The sequence below is a fragment of the Macrobrachium nipponense genome, chromosome 39, assembly GCF_015104395.2.
Source record: "Macrobrachium nipponense isolate FS-2020 chromosome 39, ASM1510439v2, whole genome shotgun sequence".
In the NCBI taxonomy this organism is placed as follows: Eukaryota; Metazoa; Arthropoda; class Malacostraca; order Decapoda; family Palaemonidae; genus Macrobrachium; species Macrobrachium nipponense.
The window spans coordinates 36,026,480-36,052,226 of NC_061099.1; the positions used below are offsets into that span (position 1 = coordinate 36,026,480).

At 36.4% G+C, this 25,747-nt stretch overlaps 2 protein-coding genes across 3 annotated transcripts in view; both read left to right on the top strand.

The window, feature by feature from the left end:
- The first annotated feature begins 659 nt into the window (after positions 1 to 659).
- On the top strand, positions 660 to 8,968 carry LOC135210551 (uncharacterized). The gene is made up of 6 exons (XM_064243415.1): positions 660 to 931; positions 3,165 to 3,382; positions 5,347 to 5,527; positions 5,884 to 5,983; positions 7,216 to 7,345; positions 7,851 to 8,968. Exons 1-6 carry the CDS (start codon positions 694 to 696, stop codon positions 7,971 to 7,973), a joined length of 990 nt encoding a protein of 329 aa, XP_064099485.1. The 5' UTR covers positions 660 to 693; the 3' UTR covers positions 7,974 to 8,968.
- Positions 8,969 to 13,724: 4,756 nt separating this feature from the next.
- LOC135210298 (unconventional myosin-VI-like) overlaps positions 13,725 to 25,747 on the top strand; it is a 95,133-nt gene continuing 83,110 nt past the window's right edge. Inside the window, exons 1-3 of one of the 2 annotated variants that reach the window (XM_064243181.1) lie at positions 13,725 to 13,874; positions 20,581 to 20,613; positions 24,412 to 24,435. In XM_064243181.1, the coding sequence (XP_064099251.1) occupies positions 20,584 to 20,613; positions 24,412 to 24,435 (54 nt within the window). In that variant the 5' untranslated portion in view covers positions 13,725 to 13,874; positions 20,581 to 20,583. The remainder of the gene's footprint in view (positions 13,875 to 20,580; positions 20,614 to 24,411; positions 24,436 to 25,747) is intronic. The other variant, XM_064243182.1, reaches the window with a different exon arrangement.

Below are 25,747 nucleotides of genomic sequence, written 5' to 3' on the forward strand. Positions count from 1 at the left end.
TAAAGAACTCAGTATGGTAATAGTAAAACTTGGAGGTGTAGGGAGGAGGGGGGGGGGGGGGGGGGAGGGGGGGGGGGGGGGAGAAGTCAGTGGCACATTCACTGCAAATCTGGGCAAACTTTTTATGCATATTTCCACAACTTTCATTCCAAATACACGTTTGCCAGGTCTGGGACATAGATAGTCCTGCGCAAAACTATCATTATGATAAACTATTCACCGTTCATAATTAATATTCTTATGCAGGGTTCACTTACATAATACCGCTTAGTTCTTTATATATATATATATATATTTAATCTTATATATATATATATATATATATATATATATATATTATTATATATATATATATATATTATGTGTGTGTGTGTGTGTGTTTCAGATCTCATATATGGCTCCCACGTGCCCTGCCTGCCAAAAATACTTGTTTCTTCCCCACCGTTATCCCTACATTAAGGGGTCGGTTGCCTGATGCGCCCTTCTCTTCTCCACTGCCTTCCATCAAAGGCATCATCCTCCACCAAATCTCTTCTCTATATCATATTCCTTACAGCATCAGGCATGGTCTATTGTTTGGCCCGAGAGGCTGCTATAGCCTGGTGGAAGACTGAAGCTGCTAACTTTAACTTATTCTTTTTTTTTCAGGAAGTGGACATTGCCCTTGGTCCTTTTGGAATCACCGAAAACAGAATGCCGGTGATGGACTACACGGTCACCTTGCTGGTAGACTACGCTACGATTATCGCGAGAATAGGGGATGTCGAAGTGGAGGTGTGGGGATTCGTTATGCCCTGGGGCTCGTCTGTGTGGTTGTCCATCTTCGGCACATTACTGGGGATCCTTTTCGTTGTCACGGCTCTCTCTCTCGCCGTTGGAGACTTCAGAAACACCAAGTATTTCGGGTATCTGAGGATATTACTGCAGCAAGGTACCTAAAGGTGTATTATACAGTGATTCTATTGACTGACTGGTTTATAGGTTTTAGGCATGATGCCAAGCAGTGTGGCAACTAAGGCCATTCAGCGCTGAAACGGAAATTGACAGTGAAAAGGTTCGAAAGGTGTAACAGGAGGAAACCCTCAGAGCAGTTGCACCATGAATCAATTGTTAGGTGAGGTTGGAAAGTAATATGGAAGAATGATAAGATGAAAGAAGGTGCAGCAAAAGGAATGGAAGTAGTTACAGCTAGGGGGTGGGGCGAAGGGACGCTGCCAAGAACCTTAAGTAATGCCTACAGTGCACCGCTTCTTGAAAATGGATCTGAGTATCTATTCGACTGTTAAATATCTCTTGGAAATAAAAAAAAACTCTCTTGAAAATATTTGCTGCCATTTTACGTGGTCATCTTACTCCTCACTATAGTAGATTCACATCAACCGTGCATTTGATGTCTAGGCCCGTACCTTACGACGCTCCTGATTGGCTGTTGATAAACCATTCACAGGGCTGGAAACTCAGTCTCTCTCGAGAGTTCACATGGATAGGTTCTATTTTCCACCTCTTCTGATGTATTCGTCTTTCAGGAAAGGTGGAACATAGATCCTGCCTATGTGAACTCTCGAAAGAGACAGTTTCCAGCCCTGTGATTGGCTTATCAACAGCCAATCAGGAGCGTCGTAAGGGACGGGCCTAGTTCGCTCTCATGGTAACTACCAGCGTGGAAACAGAGGAATGTATTTCTGGTGATTAGACATTCATTTCTCGATATAGTGTGGTTTCGGACCCCACAGTAAGCTGTAGGTCCCGTTGCTAAGTAACTAATTTGTTCCTAGCTACGTAAGTAAGATTCTACTAATCCTTCGGGCCAGCCCTAGGAGAGCATCTGTTAATCAGCCAAGTGGTCTGGTTAATCTAAGATAGACTTAACTCCTCACTTGTATAAAATATTCTCTCTCAGATCACAAGTCTTGTAAGTTGTAACAGTGTTCGATTCATGTCTACAGACTAGACTGCCTTTTGAGCACCATCTGAGAGACTAGAAATAAATTTTGATATAAATGCTTTAATCAGCTTTATAATTATAAGAAACTTTACATTGCAGCAGGGTTAAACTTGTAATCACAGAGATTGCTTCATGAAATGCTAGTACTACAATGAAGAGAGAAATCAGTTTTGATATAAATGCTTTAATCGGGTCGATATTTCATAAGAAACTTTACAATGCAATAGGGCAAAACTTTTAATCACAGAGATTGCTTCATGAAATGCTAGTACTACAATGACGTACATTTTCTTTTACAGTGACAGCTTCGGCTACATCCAGTGATCTGTTTATTTCGAATTCATTTCGTTCGTTCCTTTTACTGTACCTCCTTTCATTTTCTCTCTTCATCTGACTTTCCACCCTCTCCTAACACTTGATTCATAGTGCAACTGTGAGGTTTTCCTCCTGTTACGCCTTTCAAACCTTTCACTGTCAATTTCCATTTCAGCGCTGAATGACCCCATAGGTTCCAGTGCTTGGCCTTTGGCCTCAATGTTATATTCAACTCAGTCCTTTGGAGATAGTACGAACTATATTTCTTAGCTTTTAGCATTCTCTTAACAATCAGGATATAAACCTCACAGTCAGGCGGAGTCGTTCGTTCCTCATTCATCATCTTAGTACTAAAAAATAAATAAATAAAATTACCTTTTGCTTAAAAACACCACAGGACAGAATTAGAAAGGAATATGAATAAACAATACTGGAGTAATAAGGTCAGATGATGTTGGGATTTGCAAATAAATAAATAAATAAAGTAGAATAAAATAATAAACAAAGCCAACAAGTTAAGTATATCTTAGTTTAACCAGACCACTGATCTGATTAACAGCTCTCTCCCAGGGGCTGGCCCGAAGGATTAGACATATTCTTACGTGGCTAGGAACCAACTGGTTACATAGCAACGGGACCTACTTCAGCTTATTGTGCACTCCGAACCACGTTCTATGGAGAAATTAATTTCTAATATCCAGAAACAAATTCCTCCGATTCCACGTTGGCTGGCAGAGCGGGGAATCGAACTCGGGACTACCGAATGGTAGGCGAGCATGTGAACCACTCGTCCAACGAGGAACTAAAGAAAATCAACAAATAAATAGGCTCGAGCTCTCATGAATCCATGAGAATTAGATATAAAGAGTATCGCCCATTTTAACGCCTGATTATATTTTCACAGACATGAGCATCCCTGATGACCGTCGATGGGAGCGGTTCATTATGATAAGCTGGATTATCATCATATGGGTCTTAACCCAAGTCTACAGCGGGAACCTCATGTCGCTTCTGGCGGTTCGGTATCTACCGCAGCCTTACCAGGTCATCGAAGACGTCCTGAGAGACCGGAAGATTGGTATGATATGGGAGAGCAACACGGCCTACATACAGACGTACATGGTAAGCGTTATATATTCGCTGCCTTAACATTTCAGGGTCACTGAGTTGAACAGAATTGAATATAGTACTATTTAGGCCAAAGGACCTATGAGGCCATTCAGCGCTGAAACGGAAATTTAGAGTAAAAGGTTTGAAAGCTGTAACAGGAGGAAAACCTCAAAGCAGTTGCACTATAAATTGTTAGGAGAGGGTGGAAAGGAAGATGGAAGAGTGGGAACATGAAAGGAGGTACAGTAAAAGCAATGAAAGGGGTGGCAGCTAGGGCCCGAAGGCACCCTGCAAAGAACATTAAGTAATGCCTACAGCGTACCACATGAGGGTGCACTGACGGCACTAACGCCTCCAAGGGGTTCAGCGTCGCTGAGGTGTGGCATGGTCATACGAGAGTAACTATGCATCAATTTGCATTATCCTTGTTACAGTTTTACATGCTTCAGATATCTAAGTCAGGTCTCAAGGCCATTTTATGTTTGAAGATAAAATAGTAAAAGCATTTAGAAGTATTTCCGTATGTATGTGTGTGTGTTATGGCACTAGATAATGAACATCTACTGTTTTTTTTTAAATCTAGGCTACCAGCCACAAGCACTAGGGCAGTCATTGCTTAAGACAGTGCGAAAGAGGCAGTTGGAGAGGTTGAACAGCGAAAAAAAAAAAAGAGACCCAGAGAGTAAGAATGAACTTGCTAACTATTTCAGCCGTTCGCAGACCCTACTCTAAATCGAATAGTTAGATTACTGTGGCCTTTGGAAACTTAGCCTAGTAACGCCCTTCAATGTTGATTTTGAGATGGTAAAAAATGGACAGTATTTGTTGTTTAAATACACACCTGTATAGTGTGAGTGTGTGTATATGTATGTATGTAAAAAATTAAGATCGATATATATGACGCACGCACACAAACATATACATAGGCCTATACCAGCTTAACTTTTCAGATTAATAAACTATAATCTTTATTTTCTTTGCATTATAAAACACTCTCGGGGAAAACTATTGTTGGTGTGTAAAAAATGAAATAATAACTATACAAAATTTGGTTTGTATATATAACATTGCCTATAGGGCATTTCATTTTGGTCAAAATTACGAAGCTGGTCAAAATTATCTCTAAATCACCTCAGTCAGATGGTCCTTTTGCAACCCCTGCTTAACTAGATAAATAAAATATCAAATAAGTAAAAAATAAAGAAAAAATTATCCAATACAATTAGTCACGAGCTGCCACTGTGGTCTCGCTTCTATATTTATGTATAGTACTAATCCGTGGTGCACCTGCAAATCAATTTGATTAACGTTTGAAGTCAAGATTAATCAAATATTTTTTTCAAGCAATTTATATATTCATTTATCTTTACAACTGCTATTTTTGTGTGAGGGGATACAACTATGTTATTTTTGCACAAGTGCACCTTTTCTTTGTTTTGAAATATAGGCAGTTAAACTGGTTAACTTGTTTTTACCGTGGTAAATGTAGAGTCTTGTCTGGTGATTTGTTCTGTTACTCACAAATACAAGTTCAATATGTCATACAGTACGTCACTCTGAAATCTGAATAGTGCAAATGATACTGGATCATATTGTGAGTTTGTTACATTTATATGGTTTTGTTGCTTTTATAGTACATGGAATGATCAAGTATATAGGCACAAGTAATCATCGATCAGGGGGCCACCAAAATCCAATCCTGCTTAGGGCCCCATAAAGGCTTGGGCTGGCCCTGGCTGTGCCCTTTGTAGTGCAAATAATACTGGACCATATTGTGAATTTGCTAGACTTATATGGTTAGTGTTGCCTTTATAGTACAAATGGAATGATCAAGTATTCAAGCACAAGTAATAATCGATCAGGGAGCCACCATACTCCAATCCTGCTTAGGGTTCCATAAAGGCTTGGGGCGGCCCTGGCTGTGCCCTTTGTAGTATTCTAAGACTGCTGTAGACTAAGACTCGACTTCCCGCCAGAACGCGAAAACGGGCAAACTCGCTGAAGTGGGAGCAGCAGATAGAGCTGGACGAATCAAACATGTCAACGCTCAGCTACTTCCAGAGAAACTTGAGACCTCTGTGTTTGAAGGCGATTACGTAATGGTCATCGAGGTGCTGACTTGCACCATTATGTTGGCGGAGCACTTTTCTAAGACAGGTGGGTGGAAGGAATGGGTAGTTTTAAGTGCCGCATGTTACAAAGTGCCTGTTTAATATATTTTTAGTCATCCTTATCTTATTCAGATGGACTCTCACTGCCATTTTATACTATCTTAAAGCTTTTTTTTGTCTGCATAAGTATCATTTTCTTTAGCAAGATAACTTGCTCATAACAATTGTTCATTTTTCTCGTAAAAATTAACCTGTGCTTTATAAAATATTCTGCAGAACAACTCTGGCACAATATTCGAGCAGATTCTCTTTCCACATTTCCGTCTTTGTTCTTTGTTATGCCGCATTAATTAAAACTTTTGTTCGAGATTTTTATCAACTGCTTCGTTAATTACTTTGCAGGTAACTGTTATTTCTACATCGCAAAAGAACGTCTGATGCCGTTCATGTTTGCCGTAGGCGTTCAGAAGAACAGTCCCCTTAGAGGCGCTCTGAATCGAAGGTACTACCTACAACCACGGTCTACTCTAGACCGTGCCTATATCATGCTCGATCATTTTTCGAAACGACTCGGTTGTCTTTCACTCTGGTTCATTTAGACAATTCTCGCCTTTGGTGATTCATCATCTGTGGGTCCAGACGTATGGTTAATGGCGGATTACCCAATAGGCTAATTAGGCTTAGCCTAGGGGACCCCTGGCTCCAAAGTCGCTATAGCCCGTGTATTCAAAATTGTGTGGCTGCAAAAATTATTGGACCCTTACATTACGTGATTCATATATATGCATTAAGTTACAAATGTCCTAAAATATCCAATTCGTTCTACCTCGGAATCAATATATTTTCATGTTATGTTGACCGAAGGGGAATTTTTTTAGTTGTTATCAATTTCTCTTCTGTCCACGAGAGGACGAAATTATTATCAACTAAAAAATTCTCCTTCGGTTAACATACATGAAAATATATTGATTCCGAGGTAGAGCGAATTGGATATCAAAGGAGTTGGTAGCTAATGCACACACACACATATATATATATATATATAATATATATATATATATATATATATATATATATATATCGTCTGTGTGTGTGTGTGTGTGTACACATAATACCCTTAATCTAGGGACCCCAAAGAGTCTTAATCCGGCCCAGGACGGGGTTACTATCTGAGGTCAGACAGAATAATTTCCTTGACGATGATTACTGAAGAGAGCTACATACTCTTTTTCAGTATAAATGTGCTGAGCTGAGTACGAGCTTGATGTGAGAGTAAGCTTAGTAATATTTTAGTATATGAGATACTCTAAAGTAAATTGAAACTCAGACAGTAATTACCATATTATGGTTTGCTTGAAGAAAATGTCGACGTTTTTTTTGTATCTGTCTTATGATAAATATCTTTCTCTTATAGTTCTGTCACTAGGTGTAGTCACACCACTTTAACATGGGATTCAGTTCTTAGTAATAAGGGTTTATAACGAATATATTTTCTTGGCTGATTAACATTCTCAAAGCAAACTGACACTCGGTTTGATAATTGGCACGGGAAATAACTCATCAAAATGTCCAAATCTTCCTTTTAATTAAAAGATTTGATGAATAGCCAAAAGGTAATCTTTCACTCGCGTACTCTTATTGTTTGTAGATTAAGTTTTATGTAAAATAAAATAATTACAAAGCCAAAAACGTATCTCAGAATGACGAGTTACAAGGAAAACTTCTACTTTTCAGAATCAGATCATTAGTGGAGGCCGGAATCTACAGACAACTGATAAAAGCAGCGATTCCCAATTCTACCAGATGTATTCACGCTCCCACCACAGTGACTGTCCGGAGCTCTTTGTCTATGTCTAACCTCTGGGTAAGGGAAGCTAACAGTAATGCTACATTCATTTATCTGAAATAACAAATAGACCTATTTCTATAGGCTTTAATATCTTGTGAATATTCAGGTACATTATCTTCAAGATATTTACGTATATTCCATTCATATGATTTTTTTTTTTTTACTTAGAATGTGGCAACTTCAAAAAATGTACTAAACTTATTAATTTGTTGGTAAAAAAAATTCTGCTTACGAAAAATATCGCACTTGAACTGAAACGTAACTTAAAATAGACATTCTCTCATTTTATAATAGTATTAAGAATGAAAAACGTGGAATAGTAACGATCCCTATAATCTCCTTGGATTAATCTTTATAATACAGTCATAAAACATCTGATCCTAGCATTAAGTTCCGCGAGGTATATAGGCTCTTAATGTTCGGAGACATGGGGTGACTATGGCATCAAGGTACTTCGTATTATTTATTCAAAAGTTATTAGAATGTTACTCGGGTAACATTTTTTTTCTTTCTTTTTCAGGGAATATTCATGATCCTCGTCTTAGGAACAAGCACCGGGCTCGTGGCTCTGTTCGCCGAGATTTTAGGGAAAGTGATAATACGCTGCGTGAACGGACGAGTGATGACAGATGGCAAAAACTGATGAGAAACTGCCTACAACGCTACAATAGTGGTTCTCAACCTTTTTTTATTATCTCCTTCCCTCCACGGCCGGCCCCCTTGTATCTATAAGTAAAATTCCCTCCCACATGTACAGGAAAATGAAAAATAGAGAAGCTTCACAAAGATACGTAGATCCGAACATACTTAAGATCTGAACGAATCCAATTAGAGTAAAGTAGACTATAGGAAACTAACGTTAAAAGGCAACACTTTTACCCTTTTTTATATAAACTTCTGAATATGAGTTACTCTCTTGTTAAGAGCATAACGAATGTAATTGGAGAATATTTAATTTTTCCTTAGAGCTCGCGGTCCGCAGGTTGAGAACCACTGTTGACTTAACCTAAGACGTAGAGCATTGTTAGAGGAATTTGAAAAACTCTCTTACATGGTACTATCCTCAAGGAAATGTAATGGTAGTAGTATGGTACTTGGACCATGAATTAAAAATTATTGATTTGGTTCGTGAGATTGTCCCTCTGATATTTTTGTAAGAGTTATTAGTGATGTATATATCTGTGTCAGAGACTCAAACACACACAAATAAAAGGAAAGATGTGCCTTTACAAAGAATACTAAGGTAGTGTGGAGAAACTTATTTAAAAGTTATAGAAGATCGCCAAACGAAATCGCGCCTTTACTCTAACTTCTAGTCTCTAAACTTCTCTGAGCACAACTGCAGCTATGCATGCAGCATGCACTCGATATTGTGCATTTAGTAGTTCATAGACGAGTCTTTTTTGAGTATGTGTGCTTATTAATAAGGCCAAAAGGTGAGAATAATATTGTTTGCTGTAATTATTTTGAGCCACATGAATAAGATATAAGTGTAGTAGCCTAGGCTGCCTACCATGCCGTTGTGTATGTTCCATTACGCCAAGTGAAGTGAACTACATCTTATTTTATATGTTTTTCACGGGCTAAGGTGTACCAGCAATATATAACTTATAGATGTAATAAAGCCCCGTAAATGAAGACATGGCCTTTTTATTTGTATGATATCCTAGCTAAAGAGGGAGGGGCAAACTCCGTGAGTAGAAGCACATACCAGCTACCATTGGAAAGTAGCCTGCAGCCACAATATCTCTTTGTGTAATGTCATCATACACTATTACTGAAATCCATTTAAGCATTATGATTTGTTTACTTGAGCTACAATGGTACTAAGTATGGCAGACGAAGAAGCACAAATTGTTTGCATAAACAAACAGCCACTCGTTTTCTTAAATTTATACGTTAGTCCATAACACTGATATATTGTCAACCACATTAAGGAATTGATTATATATATATATAGTATATATATATATATATATATATATATATATATATATATATATATATATATATATATATATATATATATATATATATATATATATAATGATAATAATAAGATAGTCACCTCACACTTGCAGGATATGCTCGTTAGTACGAGCGTGAGTCTAAATGAAGTCACACACACATACAGACACCAGTCTTTGTTGTTAGTATTTGATAGTAATTGAAATGCGACTATACTACTTTTCCTATACCAAATAAAATTGTTCTCCCCTGCATCAATTTCCAAAATAAAAAAGATGAGAAAAGAAACTTCTCTAGCTCGACTATTAGTATTGACCCTATAGGCCTATATTTATGGAGGGAGGGAGGGTGGGTGGATGGTGCGATCGGAAAGAAAGTATCAGGAAACAAAGTAATGGGAAAAAAAAGTAACAACTTTTGCTAGGAAAAAAAAAGACAGTAGACAAAAAGTAACAGTGTTTCTTGTATTTGGGAAAAAATTAACATCTGTCACATTTATATACTCTTACTCATACCAAATGAATGGCTGTTCTGCTGTTCTTTTGTTTGGATGCAGCGCCAATTATACTCGGTTTTTTTCCATCTGTCCACCCGCCTACGGTGTTTGCTTATGGTAACACTGCGTCCCGGGCTTTAGATAGTTACATTCAACAATAATAACAGCTTAAGATAGTTACCTTCAACAATAATAACAATATCCTATTTCGAATATTAACGTTGTAATTTGCATACAGTAAATTATTAAAACACTTTTCAGTTGCAAATGTACCCAGATATCCTTTTATTTACCTAAAACTTACACATTGCGTAACTATCTAAAGCCCGGGACGCAGTGTTACCATACGCAAACACCACAGGCGGGTGGACAGATGGAAAAAAAAAGTGTCGAGAGTGGCATGATCCTTCCGGAACCACTCTATGCATTTAAATATAGAGGGAAGACTGTGTCCAACCAAGTTTGAGAACTTATTATTCCACTTCACATACATTGTTGGTACAGGAGTTTCCTTGTAATGTAGCTTCATGGACATTCCAGACATTAGGGGGGTTACTTAGGGGTACAAGACGCAGCCTGACACCCTGTGAATACTCGATCTGTAGCTATCCGAGACGTAGGTTGGTTTAAAATGGTCTACCGGCTTTTCTGCCTCTGGAGGACTAATGGTCTTTAGGTACTCCATGCCCTCTTGTACCTCATTAGTGGGCAGGAAGGCAAGTCCATCCAACATTCCGCAGAAAAGCAGTGCACAAATTATTATTAAACGTGATGTGAAACCCTGGTGATACTTTTTTCTTGTTACTTTCTTTCTTGTTGCTTTCTTTCCGTTACGTTTTTCCTTGTTACTTTTCCCCCCGATACGTTCTACCCTAGATTCGGATGGTGCCCGCTGCTGTACTCTTGTGTTAAGTATATATCAATTTCAAACCTAATCTTAAGTTAAGCTTCATCATCTTCATTTTATGAGTTAAGGATTAGGAAGTTTATGAAGACACTGAAATATGTTTATACAGTAATAAGGACGGCATTTCAAACAATATTTCCGGAGTAGCTGGTTTAAGTGATTCCAAAGGAGCTCAAATAATCAGCCCACCAATCTTTACATTAGTTCATCTTCTGAGACTGTAAAATCTTCAGTCAAATTTCTACTGCTGGCAATTTTAAAAAGGGCGTTTTTAGCACAACAATTAGGTGATACATGTAGTTAGTTGTCTGCTACTATAACCGAACATCTCTTATGTCCTTAATTCTCTGTTCATGATCCACTTCCGTGGTCACTAATCTTGGGTGAAAATAGATCAAAATCAATAACCTTAAAATTTTATTCTGTCTAGTATTTCATGAGAATAATTAAATAAGCCTTTGCACTATTAATATTTCCTCAAATTAGCGAAATTATGACAATGCGACGGAATAAACTGAATGGTTATAGCCTAGTACTATCTCATACGAAGCTGCACGCGGAAGCCATCTCGTCTACGTTTCGCAAGGACGAGATTGGACTTATTGATATTTTGATGTAAAAAAATAAACATCATTCATGATATTTCATACTGGTTTCCTCTAGTTTTATCAATGAAATATTCGACAATATAGCCACTGTTAGTATTATACTAGTCCAGTTTATAATTCATGCTATATTACGTTTTCTTTAGATAACCTCTTTAAGGAAGAAAATGCAAAAATGGTTTGAAGGCTTAACACAAATATACTCTTATCTCTCGATCTTTAGAGAGTGACCGCAAGTGCAGGAAATAACATATTAACTCATTTTTATGCTAAATGACAATTTAGATGCATTGACAATCTTTCTTGATTTGACTCTGGAGGTTATCTTACATTCATGCTGCTTACATTAGGCTATTAAGGTAAATGGTAGCTTGCAGTTCGTGCACTGTAGGGCCCACCTATATCCCTAGGTATTCTATATCTGTCCTACATAGGCTATATAGGTATGTATAATACCAATTCTACCCTTGGCTCAGACTAGCGAAAATAAAAGCTAATGTCTCACTCTTAATTATAGCTGGCAGTGGAGATCGTAGCCTGGCGAATTTCCATGGAAACTGTTGAATTCCGTAATTTACCGCTCCCCAAGGCTTACAATAGCTTCGTATTGTTGAATAATTTGGAAGGCAAGCATGTGCTGTGTCTCTTTGGTCATTTGTCCCTATCTGTAACATGTCCCCTGCAAGGCAAAAAGTTTATTTAAGAAGAGCATTCTTGTGCCTCGACACTCCCTGTAGTACTACTATTTGGGCTAACTTGACAGTTACATGGCCCAACAAGCTTATCTATTCATTTAAGGAAAGAGTTGACATTATCATAACAACTAAGTGAAAAATATTGCTTTTATTTTTACCCTACGTACGATGTTATAATTGCAACCACATCCATGTATAACACAAGACAACTTCCCCAAACATTGTCGTAAAAATTTCTGGTCGAAAAACTCTGTTCCGTTGTTATGGCAACGTTTACAGTATCAACTAGAGCAAGTGCAGATATACCTTCTTCAAAGGAGGAATACCGCATTACAAATCAAATTTATGGGAGCTGAGTTCCCTATACCCATTCTTGACAATATTATGAGCCTAGAACTTTCTACTTAAAGAGATCTTTGGGTATCTAGACGGCCAGGAAAAGAACTTAGCAAGAAAGTATGCTTGAAGACGACAGTGGGTTGGCAAAAGGCTTGGAAATTGGAATGACTTTAATCCGATTCCCCCTATGTTCTACGTAGCTGAAGCCTCCTTATTGGCAGTGTTGCCACTCAATAATTTGAGAAAATACTAGATTGTTCCTCCAAAAACCACTAGATTTACCTTAAAAAACTAGATAGCTAAATACATATATATAGCCTATATATAAGCCTATATATATATATATATATATATATATATATATATATATATATATATATATATATATATATATATCATTACATGAACATTTATCCCATAGTACGACCTTAAGATAATGTACTGTGATTTTCTTACCTTTAGAATTTACATAAAAACTCGAAGTGGGAGGTCTTCTGCTGCTCCTTCCTCTTCTTCAGGATATAAAGTTGCTACTTCTGTCTTGGAGCAATTTGCCATGTAGCGTTGATGACATCTTCCATTTTTTATATAATTCAGAAGAGATTTAGATGGGCTCCATTGGCGGCAAGATCCTCCTTGTCTTGCAACTGCTTGCTTTGCAAGCATTCTGTTTGCAACAGTTTGGGCCAATAGCCGGTTTGAATGTTTGGTCTGGACAATGTTGATTTTTGAAAACATCCGCTCAACTGCAGCGGATGAATGTGGCAAGACCAATAAATATCGCATGAATTCTGCTAGGATAGAAAATTTTGCTTCTCCTCTACCATCCTTTACTTCAAGCAGTTCTTGCCAAAAAGTTGTTGGTGACATGCTGAAATTTTGAAGGCTTGCCTTGCAATGCAGCAAATCTTCCCACTGATCTTGCAAGTCATCAAGATCTGTCTCTTTCACGAGCATTGGAAAATGAACAGTCAACTGAGCAATAGATTTAACCTTTCTGTCTTTGTAGTGAAAAACTACTAGATTTGCCTGATTTTAAAGAAAAACCACTAGACTACTAGATTGAGTTCAAAAATACTAGATTTAGTAGGAAATGGTAACAAGGACTAGACCTCGGCAAAATGATGAATGTCTAACCTCGTTAATAATAATAATAATAATAATAATAATAATAATAATAACAGTGAAAATGATAATATATGTTGCTGCTGAAATTATGATTTAAAATTTCTCCGCGTTGATGCTAAACACCTTTAGAAAATTTGATATTTCATTATTTATCAACAAAAATAGATAAATGTAATTTATTTGATAATATAATAAAATTTTAAAGGAATTAAGAAAGTAAAGTGATGTTATATGGAAATATCGTTTAATATACTAAAAATTTGTAAGGTGTAGTGCCTACGTCACTTCCCCCCAGGAAACATCTGTTTAAAGTAAACATAAGTGACAAAAGTGTTGTATTTTGGGCGTGGCATTTAAATAGCCGCTATTGTCGTCGATAAGAGGTGATCGCTGACCAGCCTACGAGGTGAGTAATTCGGCGTTGTGTGAATGAGACGAAAACTAAAGCTGATAATCAACTTTTAAATGCGGTTTAAAGTTGTCCTTTTAAGGCCTTTATTACGGCCATTGTTACGGGTCAGTGTCATGGTTTTTGTCCTTTTGATTTAGCTACTTTTTCGTGGACCAGGGTCATGATTGTTGGTCCACCTGATACCGGAAGTTTCTGCTGAAATGAATAATTGGTCAACGGATTAGTTTTCAAGTTAGATTTTGGGAAAGGTTATGAATAATAAATTGTCCTTAAACCCATAGAGCTCGCCGTAGCGTACCGTAGGCCGGTCGAGAATCACGGGTTCAAACCCCTAGATATCACCTACGGCTGTTTCTTTCATGCCGACGATAAATCCATTTGAACCATTGATTTTCGGACCGGACCCTGTCATTCATCAGGAATCTTGTTTTATGGAGCTAGGAGAGTAACTTGAACTGAATTAGGTATGACGTAACTACGGGGCCGCTGGCGAACAGGTTGAATGCTGGTGGCCGACGGTCTATCCATAGCTATAGGCTACAGTCGGCTTTGCTATTTAGTCATTTAATATATGTGCTAAAGGTTACTTTAGAACCTGTCATCAAGTATAAATATGAAATATATTTTTCAATTTGGCTTCAATGTGATTTAGGCAAATTTAATCTTCATTTCTGCCTGGGGTGCTACCTACTACTAGATGGTCAACTCATTTCTAACCCCCTTCTAGAGGCCTACTATAACAGTAGCATAGGAGGAAACTGGGAACCATTTAAATGCAGGAATGCACCCTAACCTATTACAGTTCGGGATGCTGGGTCCTACCTAACCAGAATAGTGGCAACCACCCCCCAATATCAGCCTGACCTACAGGCCTGCAAATCATATACGTAATGTATTATAGACCTTGAGTAATCAGCCAGGGAGAACCCAGTTTTCCATAATACTATATTCCCCGTAACGGGGTAGTGCCGTCAGTGCACCTCATGCGGCACATTGTAGGCATTACTTAAGGTTCTTTGCAGTGTGCCTTTGGCCCCCTAGCTGCAACCCCTTTTCTTCCTTTTATTGTACCTCCGTTCATATTCTCTTTCTTCCATATTACTTCCCACCCTCTCCTAACAATTGCTTCATAGTGCAACTGCGAGGTTTTCCACCTGTTACACCTTTCAACATTTTTACTGTCTGTTTCCATTTCAGCGCTGAATGGCCTCATAGGTCCCAATGCTTGGCCTTTGGCCTAAATTCCATATTCAGTTCAATTCATAATACTTTATTTTGCAATCAGTACAATGTATCAAGCTCAGTCACATCGTACACTTTACTGCATCTAACCTAAGAATTGGGTCCTACTTGACTTTAATGCTTCCCCAGCGGAGGCCCTCCATCCCACCTAACCTGACCTAGGGTGCCACAAACCATAAAGATATAATATTTGCTTGCTTGTATACCTTGGTTATTTGTTGCCCTCTCTGTTCATTTTTTCCAAAATTTACCCTGGTCCTAAGACAATGGTTTTCCATTGTGGTTCTCCATTATCATGAATCACTGGTGTGTGTGTGTGTGTTTGCATGTAATTGGTTAACTTACAATAGTCAACAGAACTAGATATCAAATTTGTCAAAATCAAACCGCAAACTATCAGAAACACACTTTTACCTTTAAAATTTCTTCTTTATTGATTTTCATATGCAGTCTTCGGTAGTCAGCACATGTTATAGTTCTGAGGAAGTATTATTATGGGCAAATTGTTTTGATACGTGCTGATAATGCATCAGAGAACAGCCAACACGCACAGACCAAGATGATGAAACCAAGATGGGAGCAGAAATTTTAGAATTCCTGAAAACCAGAAATCCAATGCCGTTGGTCAAATAGATAAATAAGGTCACAGTACACAAGCGCAATCATCTTCTTGATGTCATTGTGTAATGTTGAGGAATAAGAGCAACTAAAATTATTTTGACAGATATCATTCAGAATAAGAAACACTGAAACAAACCAAAATAGCAAACTTGGATAGTATCCATTTGCAACAATTTCCTTGTAGAAGAAAAACCTTAAAATGATTTAAAATAGGCATTCATTGTACTATTTTTGGCCTATCATAGTATAGATTACAAGTAGTAACCAATACAAGTACCATAATGATAAATATAATTATCTATTCAGGCCATGTAGTACAATGTTTTCAAAGCTAAAATTTATGGGCTTAGGCTCTTAGTGCATAGTGATCATAGATTTTGTACATGATTATGATAGACTAGTACTGATAGGCTAATTAGCCTAGCCTGTAGATGATAGTCTAGGTTGCTGAACAACTACCTTCCAACTTACAACCTGCTTGACATATGACCACTCGTACTTACAACCTTACTTCTGACAGTTGACCATTGACTTACTTGGTTCTGCGCCATCTCGTGAGAGCTCTCATCACTCGAGCAGCATCAGTTTGAGTTACCCTGCCCTATCAGCAGCATTATTTGGTATTAACTACTGGAGATTGAATTGCAAACCAATTTACGTAAGAATCAACTTCTGGCATATTAGTAGAAGTACATTATGGTAAAAAGTATATTAGTAGAAGTACATTATGGTAAAAAGATTGAAATAATGATTGTACATTACATTATAGTACTATGTAGGCACTTTTATATAGCAAAGGTTTGATATTATACCCTACCCAGTATGTTGGCCACTTTCTAAGGTTCGACTTACATCTATTCTGACACAACCAGTGGGTCGGAACCAAGCTTGGTTGTAAGTATTGCTAGGGTTGTCAAGGTTGTTTATGCAGTATATTAGCTGTGTGCTATAGCCATCTAAATGTAATGTAAAGTTCTTTAGATGTAAGGCATTCAATCCCAAAATGACTAGGCCTTTCTATATAGAATATATCGGCAATTTCTGGTTGCCACCTACAGCAATTAATCTAGCTATTAATTGTGGAGAATTGCACCTTGAGTAATGAGAGGCTGCAGGCTGGTATGACTAGGAAGAGCTAGAACATGTATGGGGTCTTTGTATGCCTAGGCTACTGTGTCATATATTAGGTTTGGTGAGCTGAGGTTTCAGTAGGCTGTGTTGTTTTCAGGTTGCATATCTGTCAATCATTATAGATGTAGAGTCACCATTTTTACCCTCTAAAAGTTTAGGAAATTTTGTATATTTGTACTTAATTCATTACTGTGTAAGCGTAGATTAATTTTGAATTGGCATTGAGTCAGAAACCAACAACTTCTTTCTTATTAAGGCATGATGTACTTCATCAGGGTCAACAGAGATGTGGGACTGTATGTGATGATAATTGTATGTAGTACTGTAATGATGCCTGGCAACCTGTTTTTTCTTTTCAATTTCAATCTTTCCACATATCACCATTTATGTTCTCTGTACCTTTTGTATTTTTCTATACTTATCCACTTTGCAGTTCAACATTTTTTTTTCTCTTTTGTCTGTTTTTTATGGATAGTGGGTCCATTCAATATGTAATCTTTCCCCTTGCCTTTGCTGCCTAACTCTTGACCTCCATCCTCTTTCTCTAGGCACTTGTATCCTCATCCTGCATCCTCTGCCAGAGCTTGAAGGCTCATATCTCTTGATTTTCAAGCTTCTTGGTTTTCATGTTGACCGCTTTTCTTTTGTCTTCTTTTTCTCTGTTCCTGTCAACTCCCCACATAAAGAGTGTTATTTTAAACAGACTGTGCGTGGTAAAACATTGCAGTAATTTTCTTTTATGTCATCTTTAATGGAATAAACCTTCTGCATATCAGTTTCTTAACATCTGTTTGGGGTTTGTCAAGATTGTGCAATTACTGATTGCATGGAACTAATTTTTTAATCCTTGCCTCGGAAAGAATTCTGGCACTGCTCCTCCTTCATAGATTCTCTCACCAAATCTTATTATCTTACAAAATCAGCTCTTATGTTTCAACATATCGATTTAGGTCACCTTCTACTAGCATACCCTTTTTTTGTGGCATTTCCTTAATCATATCTGATATTTCTAAACAAGTTTTTTCTTTCTTTGATTTCCTTGTTTTGTTACATACACTGGGAAAGCATATGTGTATTTTCTTTTTTGTAATAATTTTAATCTTCACCCTCCTTTCATTTCTTTGTCTAATGACATTTCATTGAAGAACTGGATAGTAGATAAAGTAGAGAAAGGTTTATAGTTTAGAATTGTTGGTATCCAGCATTAAGGCTGCATCAACTTGTTATTGTAAGTAGAAACATTATATGAGCAGCAGTACAGTACAGTACAAGAAAATGAACACTGTGCTGATGATTTTCTGTCATTTCAGTGTATTTAAAAGTTAGACTTACCTTCTTGACCAGGGTATGATAGTTGAATATTGTACATGAAAGCAAGAATCTAGTCTATCAAGATAAGATAGCTTATCAAAGTTTCCTTTGTATGATGCTATTGTCAGTACGTATTTCAGTAGTTTAAACGTTAAGAAGAAGGTATTACAGTACTTTATACTTTGAATAATGCTAGTGCAAAATATGATAAGTTTTGTGATATCTGATAATTCATATAGCAATTACTAGTAGATTCATGACGGGAAATATTTATTCCACTATCACCTGTCCTTTTAGTGTCATATTTTTTTCACAATCCAGAATTCATCATTGCCCTTGTTTGTCTACGGCTTTTCATTGCTATGAACTTAATGGTCTTAAGTTTTGAGTAATATTGGAATTAGAATTTGATTGTTTTCAGCTTTTATAAATACAGAAATTTTATGATGCTGTATAATTGATGTTGATATGCAATGTAACTTATTCTTTTATTTGATGCTTCCGTTGTGGATTTTCAAATTATTTGTGTCCTCTTTAAAGTGACATTGTTGTTTCATGTAAACTCATGGGCATTAATTTTACAAAAAATTGTCAGGAAGATTGATCCACCAGCTTATTAAAGGGAACGATGAGTCTTGTGTACAAATCATAATTGCATATTATCTGAATATTGGTACTGAATGAAGTAGCTAGCATGCAGTAATTAGAGGTGTAGACACTGAATATACTTTAATAGGAACAGCTCCCTTCCAAGATAAACTTCATGTATAGAAGAAAAAGATGGTGGCATCTTGACTTGAGAATAATATTCCCACATCAATAGAACAGAAGCTTGTGATATTAATACGTACCAAAATTTTAATTTACTTATTGGAAGCCTTACAAACTGTAGCAACCTTATTGATGGTATTGGATGATGTTTATCAAATGGAGGGCTATGAATATACATTATTGGAGCTACATGGTAATTTTATGTACAGTGCTGTACCTTACAGTATTAAAAAACTTTGATTACCAGGCTACTAGTAGTGATTTATAGAGGGGAAACAAGAAATGAGATTGGCTAATCTTACCAGGCTTTGTTTTGTTGTTGTTCAGCTTTTAACCCAGGCTAGAGATATGTTTGAGCTCCCCGTTTAAGGCCTTCAGGCACTTCATTTCACTTTAGAGAAGATTGAACAATTTCAGCAAGAATCTAGAACCTGTATAGGTATACTGTATGATCTTATTTTCAAAGTCACATTCATATTGCTAGTGGAATTGATTTAGCAAAAGTCCTTGAATACTACCCAGAACACTATAAACATGATACAGTGTGTTGAAGCTCAATTAAAACACCATTACTAGTTAAGAAAACTAAATAGATGAGTACACAATCCTAACATGTTAGTTATGAATGTTACATGTATCCAAGAACTATTTGGATATTATATGTACATAAAGGTTTAAAGATCAAATTATCAATAACCTTAGAGGACAGGGAAACAATGCAAATTGGCATTTGTATTTGTAGTTTTCACTTGAACCCCTCAAACTGCAAATTATTTCTTATTTTCCACTCTGAACTATAGCACCTGATTATTATCCTCTAAAATTTAAGTCTTAAATCATTTTCACAGCTTTGCAGTTAACCGTTTGTGGTGTTATTTCCAAGAGTGAACAGAAAAATTGCAGGTCAGCTCAAGGAAGAGAATGTTAATTGAAGTTTGCTATACATACTGTATTCTCAGCATTTGCAGGAAGTGGCAATTTTCTCTTTTTTTTTTTTTTTTTTTTTTTTTTTTTTTTTTTTTTTTTTTTTTTTTTTTTTAGGTAATATTGAGATAAGATTGAATGTATTGAATCCAGAGTTGGGAAGATTATACTGTAGTCATCCTCCAAAAATGGGGCCAAGTTATTTCATACGTTTATATAAAATCTTATTCTGTTCAGAAAATGATAAAATCATATTTACTTGATTAAAACCAAATACAGGCAGTCCCCGGCTTACGATGGGTTCGGAGGTTAGTACGCTTTTCAATTATATTCATCCGAAACTATTTCCAGGGTTACTACACTTATGACGCTGATCTGACAGATGAAATATGACTCCAAAAATACAAGATAATCAATATTTGAAGGTTTTTTTTTTAGATGAAAAAGACAGTTTACATAGTTTATAATACATACTACACCTAAAGCATTCAAAGTAAATTTTCTTAGGATTCTTGAGGATTTTCCGGCTTACGATGTGTCTCAAGAACGGAACCCCGTCGTAAGCCGGGACTGCCTTTACTAATTTAACAGGAAAAGGTTGTTGTTATATGTTGAACCTGGTCTTATCTGTAACATTAATGAAAAAAATTAGAGATAAAATTATGCTTCAGACTGATCATATTTTTTTCATTTTTTCCAGGCCATGGCGCTGATCGACAGGGGTCCCTGCAAGGTAGGCTTGTGTGCTATAACCTTTATTTAGAACATTTTTCTGTGCCAGGCAATTCTGTTTCACATCTCCCGTTTCCCTCTTTACATTGCTTGGTCAGTTCCTTGCATTGGCGATTGGGTCAGTGCACATTTTAGATGCAGCATAGTTCTTTGATGCTCATTAATTTTAGCCTTTCTTCTAAGCTGAGATGTATAATCATTGTAGATGGGTAAGTGGGATAGTTATTATATAAAACTTTGTTATCCATTGATTATGAAATTGGTTGGAATGCTTTCTGAACTTAAGTCAATAATGTTTAGAAAGGTTTAGAAAGTTATTCATGGAAGGTTTTTCATCCTTGTTTCATGTGCCTTGGTTCTTTTCTGTATTTTCATGTGATGTAGACTGCAAAATTTCATTTAGTTTTTGTATATCTGTTTAGGTAAGTTGTATCCATTTGTACATGAAATCATGGAATAATTTTTTATTCCTTCAGGTGTCTTAAACACAGAATTGTTGTTGTTGTTATGGTATATGTTAATCTGTCCAACCTTTTGTTTTTTTTATTTTTTTCATAGATTTTCAAGAACAAATTTTTCTTATCTTATTTTATACACAGTATTTAGTACAGCACTATATGATTGATGCAAAAATGTACCATGGCGTCCCAACAACTTAGGTCATCGATGGCACTATGAATTATGTGTAGTACACAGTATCTGGTACACCTCTGTATGAATTACTTGTATCCCTGCAAGTGGTTTATTTTGCTTTCTCAGTAGATCATTGGGATTTTTTATGCTTTTATTTTTATGTCCCATATACAGTACTACCTAGTTACAGTATCCCCAGGTGTTGAGAAATAGTACTATGTATTACAATTACCTTCTTAGTTTTCTGTCTTTTGAAATTATTTTTATTTATAAATAAACTGAGTAAGTAGTCAGCATGTGCTTTTCTTGTGCAGTCGTATGAATAGAGAAACCTGTTACATTAGCTAACCCAAAGTATTGGTCATTCAGAATCCTGAAGTACTGTACTGTACAGTACATCTTTTAGATTTATGTTACTGGTTTTTGTAGGTTTGTGTGTTTAACACTGTTCTACAGTCCCTCATTGTGACAGTATGAGCTTTAAATCTAAATTATCAATGTTTTCTTAAACATTTAATCTTTAACATTTTTTCTGCCCATGTTAGGCTAAGGCCCTACCGAATCCGTCGCGGCGCATCGCGTGCGTCCAACATGGCTATCCGTCTACAAGCGTGTCCGTCTTCTGCGCGTGTGGCCCAACCAGACAAACGAGTGACGGTTATAAGACAGACAATTCAAACTTCAGCAGTACTTGCTGTTATGAAGGGAGCATGCGAGGTTTTCCTCTGACTCGGTGCTGTCAACCAAATTAGAGGGGTTGAACAGTAAGAAAATCTGGACTTATGACATAAATTTAGAAGAGGAAAGAGTGGAGAATATGCAAAACTCTTTCATAAGTTACGATAGCGTCCAGACAAGTTTTTTTTAATATTGTCGGATAACGCCGAAAACCTTTTGACTTAATTCACGAGGGCATTATATCTTGAATATCAAAATTTGATACCAATTACAGAAGATCCGTATCAACGTAAGAAACTTGTAGTAACTCTGAGGGAAGGATTACTGATTTTGAAATTTGTAAAGTTGCACTTTATTGTATTTAATACAAAAATTAAGATACGTAGAATTGTGTGTGAACTGAACACTTTGATACAGGAACTTCTGAAACAAAGATATTTACATAAATGTATCCATTAGAATATAATAAAAAAATACTTTAATCCTTTATCATAACCACAAATCATCACATTTGATTATAGCTCAAAGTTGGGCAGGTGGTTCAAATGCAGGTTGTTGTAGGTCTACCACAATTTCTTCCTTCATGCGGACCCCAGCTCGGAGATGCACGTCCACGCGCGGCTAAAAACAAAACGTTTTGTTCCTTGTGCGTCTAGTCCGGTAACGCACCTGACGCCACGCACGCTCATGCGCCGTGTGGGGCCACTCGTGTTTGAACTATGACAGTTGATCGAAACGCACAAAACACTTAGCCGTGTTGGACGCATGCGACGCGCCGCGACGGATTCGGTGGGGCCTTAGCCTTAGTTCTTGTGCGAGAGTAATTGGAACATCAGTTATGTAAGGATAAGCGCATGGTTGTAAATAGGACCGTACAGTAATATTCACTCATAAGCCAATGAAATGAATAAGCATTGGGATACTCTCATGCAAGTTTATGTATTATCATCAAAGATACTTTTCTTTAGTTGCTATCGGCAACTTTGCATCTCATAAAGTATTTGACATTTTGCTTCACTTTTTTTTTTATTGTAGTTTGTTAAAATATACAAATAGGTTTTATGATATTTTATGATATTCCACTTTGTCCATCGTGTGACGCAAAATTGTTATTGAGTTTATTTTTTCATAGTTTACTTCAAGCTTTAGAAGTGTGAAGTGATCATCACGGCAGTGAAAAAAAAAAAAACTAAATGGAATTATTTTCGACAGGGAATTGTACTGTAGTAGTACCCTACCTAACAGTGGAATTCTGTTATCAGAGATAGGGGAAATGAAAGTCAAGTCATGGGCCATTTGGTACCGTCCTGGTTGGAGAGGGAGGGAAGTTCCTTCTCCCGAGACATGCAAATGCTCTGTATATATTTTGTATTTTCGATGAAGTCTGTGATGAACCTCTGTGTAGGGAGCTGACTTTTTTTGTGTGGGGATAGTAGCCATAAGTAGTTTGAATGGATTGCATGAGTTAGTGTAATTTTGTGAGGGATAATTGTGAGGAATTTATAATTTACTGGAATTCTGTTTTATCCCGAATCTCTTCTGTAATTTCAGAAGATTAATGAACTTTAGCAACAGGAGATAAAGTATATTTACGGTTTGAGAAATATTTTTATTTATATATTTATGTTCTTATGTTAATCATTTGTTTTTATGAGGTACATATTACAATTTTGTTGATGAGGGTTATGTGACATCTTGTGCAGTTGTGAGTAGAGATTTTTAAAGTCCTAAATTCTAATTAATAGTTACTTTATGTAGCCCTGCCTGCTTTGAAGACTCAAGGTTAGCATGGTTGATTGTTGTCAACGGATGAATTAGTGTACGATTAGTAGGTAATTACGTAAGTTGAAATTTAATGTTGAAAATTGTATAGAGTAATTCAGTGTAATTTTATAAGTTATTGGGGTACTGGAATTTTTTTATGTTGATACATAGGTGGAGTATTGAGTCGGTGCAACTAAGCAGCAGAGATTAATGGTGTGAGATATCCATGTAACTTTGTGAATAACACAATGGTGAATGTGTTAGAATTATAGATCGTAGTATGTTGGTTCCATTTTAGATTTCACTGCCCAGTCTTTTTCTTCTTAGTTAGAGAATGTTTGATTGAACTTACACTTTGCACATTAATCTTTCATTTACTTGTGGACTGAAATGAACTTTGAAATAGTGACTTCATGCATTTCATAATTGAAACTTATATTTGGTCCACTTCCACTGTGTTCACGTTTATTTTTAAGTAATTATTACTAACAAGTTGCCAAGTTAATCTGAGCACTTTATATATGATTTTACAGATTTTGTTACATTATGTACATTGTAAATTTTATGTAAATAATATATAAATTTCTTTAAGCTTTGTATATTAATTTCATAATTTGCACCTAATATTAATTAGTCTTAGTTTTCCCTAGAAAATGTTTGCCTTAACAAGTGTGTTCGTCCTAATCACATGTACTAATAACCCTCTTGTGTGTGTCTTTCACAGCCAAAGGGGAACCCACAGATCGAGGTATAGTGTGTTGACTTGTTTGCCCCTCTTCGGGCTGTGGGTCGCTTATTTGGCCAGCATTTAGGTGTACTGTATTGCTTGTCTGTGGTACTCCCTCTTTCTCACAGGTTGCTTTGTTGTGATTGCCAGCTGGTTGGGGCTTCTCTGGCTTCATTTCCAATATGGTTTTGGTTCCTGTGCTTTGTAATTGATTTATTTTGTATATTTTGTATATTAGAGATTTCATTGTGTAATGCTGTGTGTTCTTTGTGTGATTTTATGCCTTTCTTTGACAAGTCTATGTTGTCATGGTCATGCTTTTAGTTACAAGTAGTCTGTTTGTGAAAATCCTATCCTTCATGATTTTAATTTCTCATTTCTGGTATTTACTTAGCTTATTCTCCTTTATTGATACATATATAGTTTGCTGTAGTTCTTTTAGTTGCAAGAATTTCTTATAATGATTAAGGCCTTAAGTATTATTTTTATAAGCCAGTATTTTCTTATGATTTTTGTTTTTAGTATTTTGACGTGATATTTGTCGTCATGAATTTATAGGGTTGTTTTATTGAAAGCAGATTGCGGTAATTCATAATTTATTTCAGGAATGATGAGTAATCATTTCGATACATTTATGTCAAGGCTTTCAATAAGCACTGACTTTAAGGTGAAGTAATAATAGAGTTGGTAGGTGCAAAGGTTTACCCTAGTGTTTTATAGATAAGAATTTTTGCCATCTAGAATGGATTGCTAATGTTTCTTTGTGAATCATGTAATGTTACCATTGTGTTTATTCAAGTCTGTTCCAACATCCCTTATAATCTTCCTTTTAAAGATTGTCAAGTTTGCTTACTCTTATCTATTTTAGAATGAAATTTCTTCTTTTTTTTATTGTTTAGCTGAAAAACTTTATTAACCACCAGGCTATAAACCCAATAGGGCCTCAAAGGAAAATCACCCTACAAAGACAGAGAATAGTTCTCTCTCTCTCTCTCTCTCTCTCTCTCTCGGAATATCATTAATTTCCTGTCACGGTAAGTGATCTCTTTAATTTTCGAAGGCGTTCCATAATTATAACAGTTGGTTTGCTCTGTGGGAATTCATGGATACGGTTTGGATGTTACTCCACTGATCGATTTTGCTTGCGGACGATCATTTAAATAATTTGTGGATGATTTTGAGGATGACGATAGTCATTTTGGATACTCCCATTAAGTATAAAATATGAATTTTTTGGTGTGGGTTTACGATGTTTGATTAATGCATCTGCGTGGGATTAGGTTATTTTATTGGTTGAAAAGCTAAAGCATCAATTGAATATAACTTCTTGGTG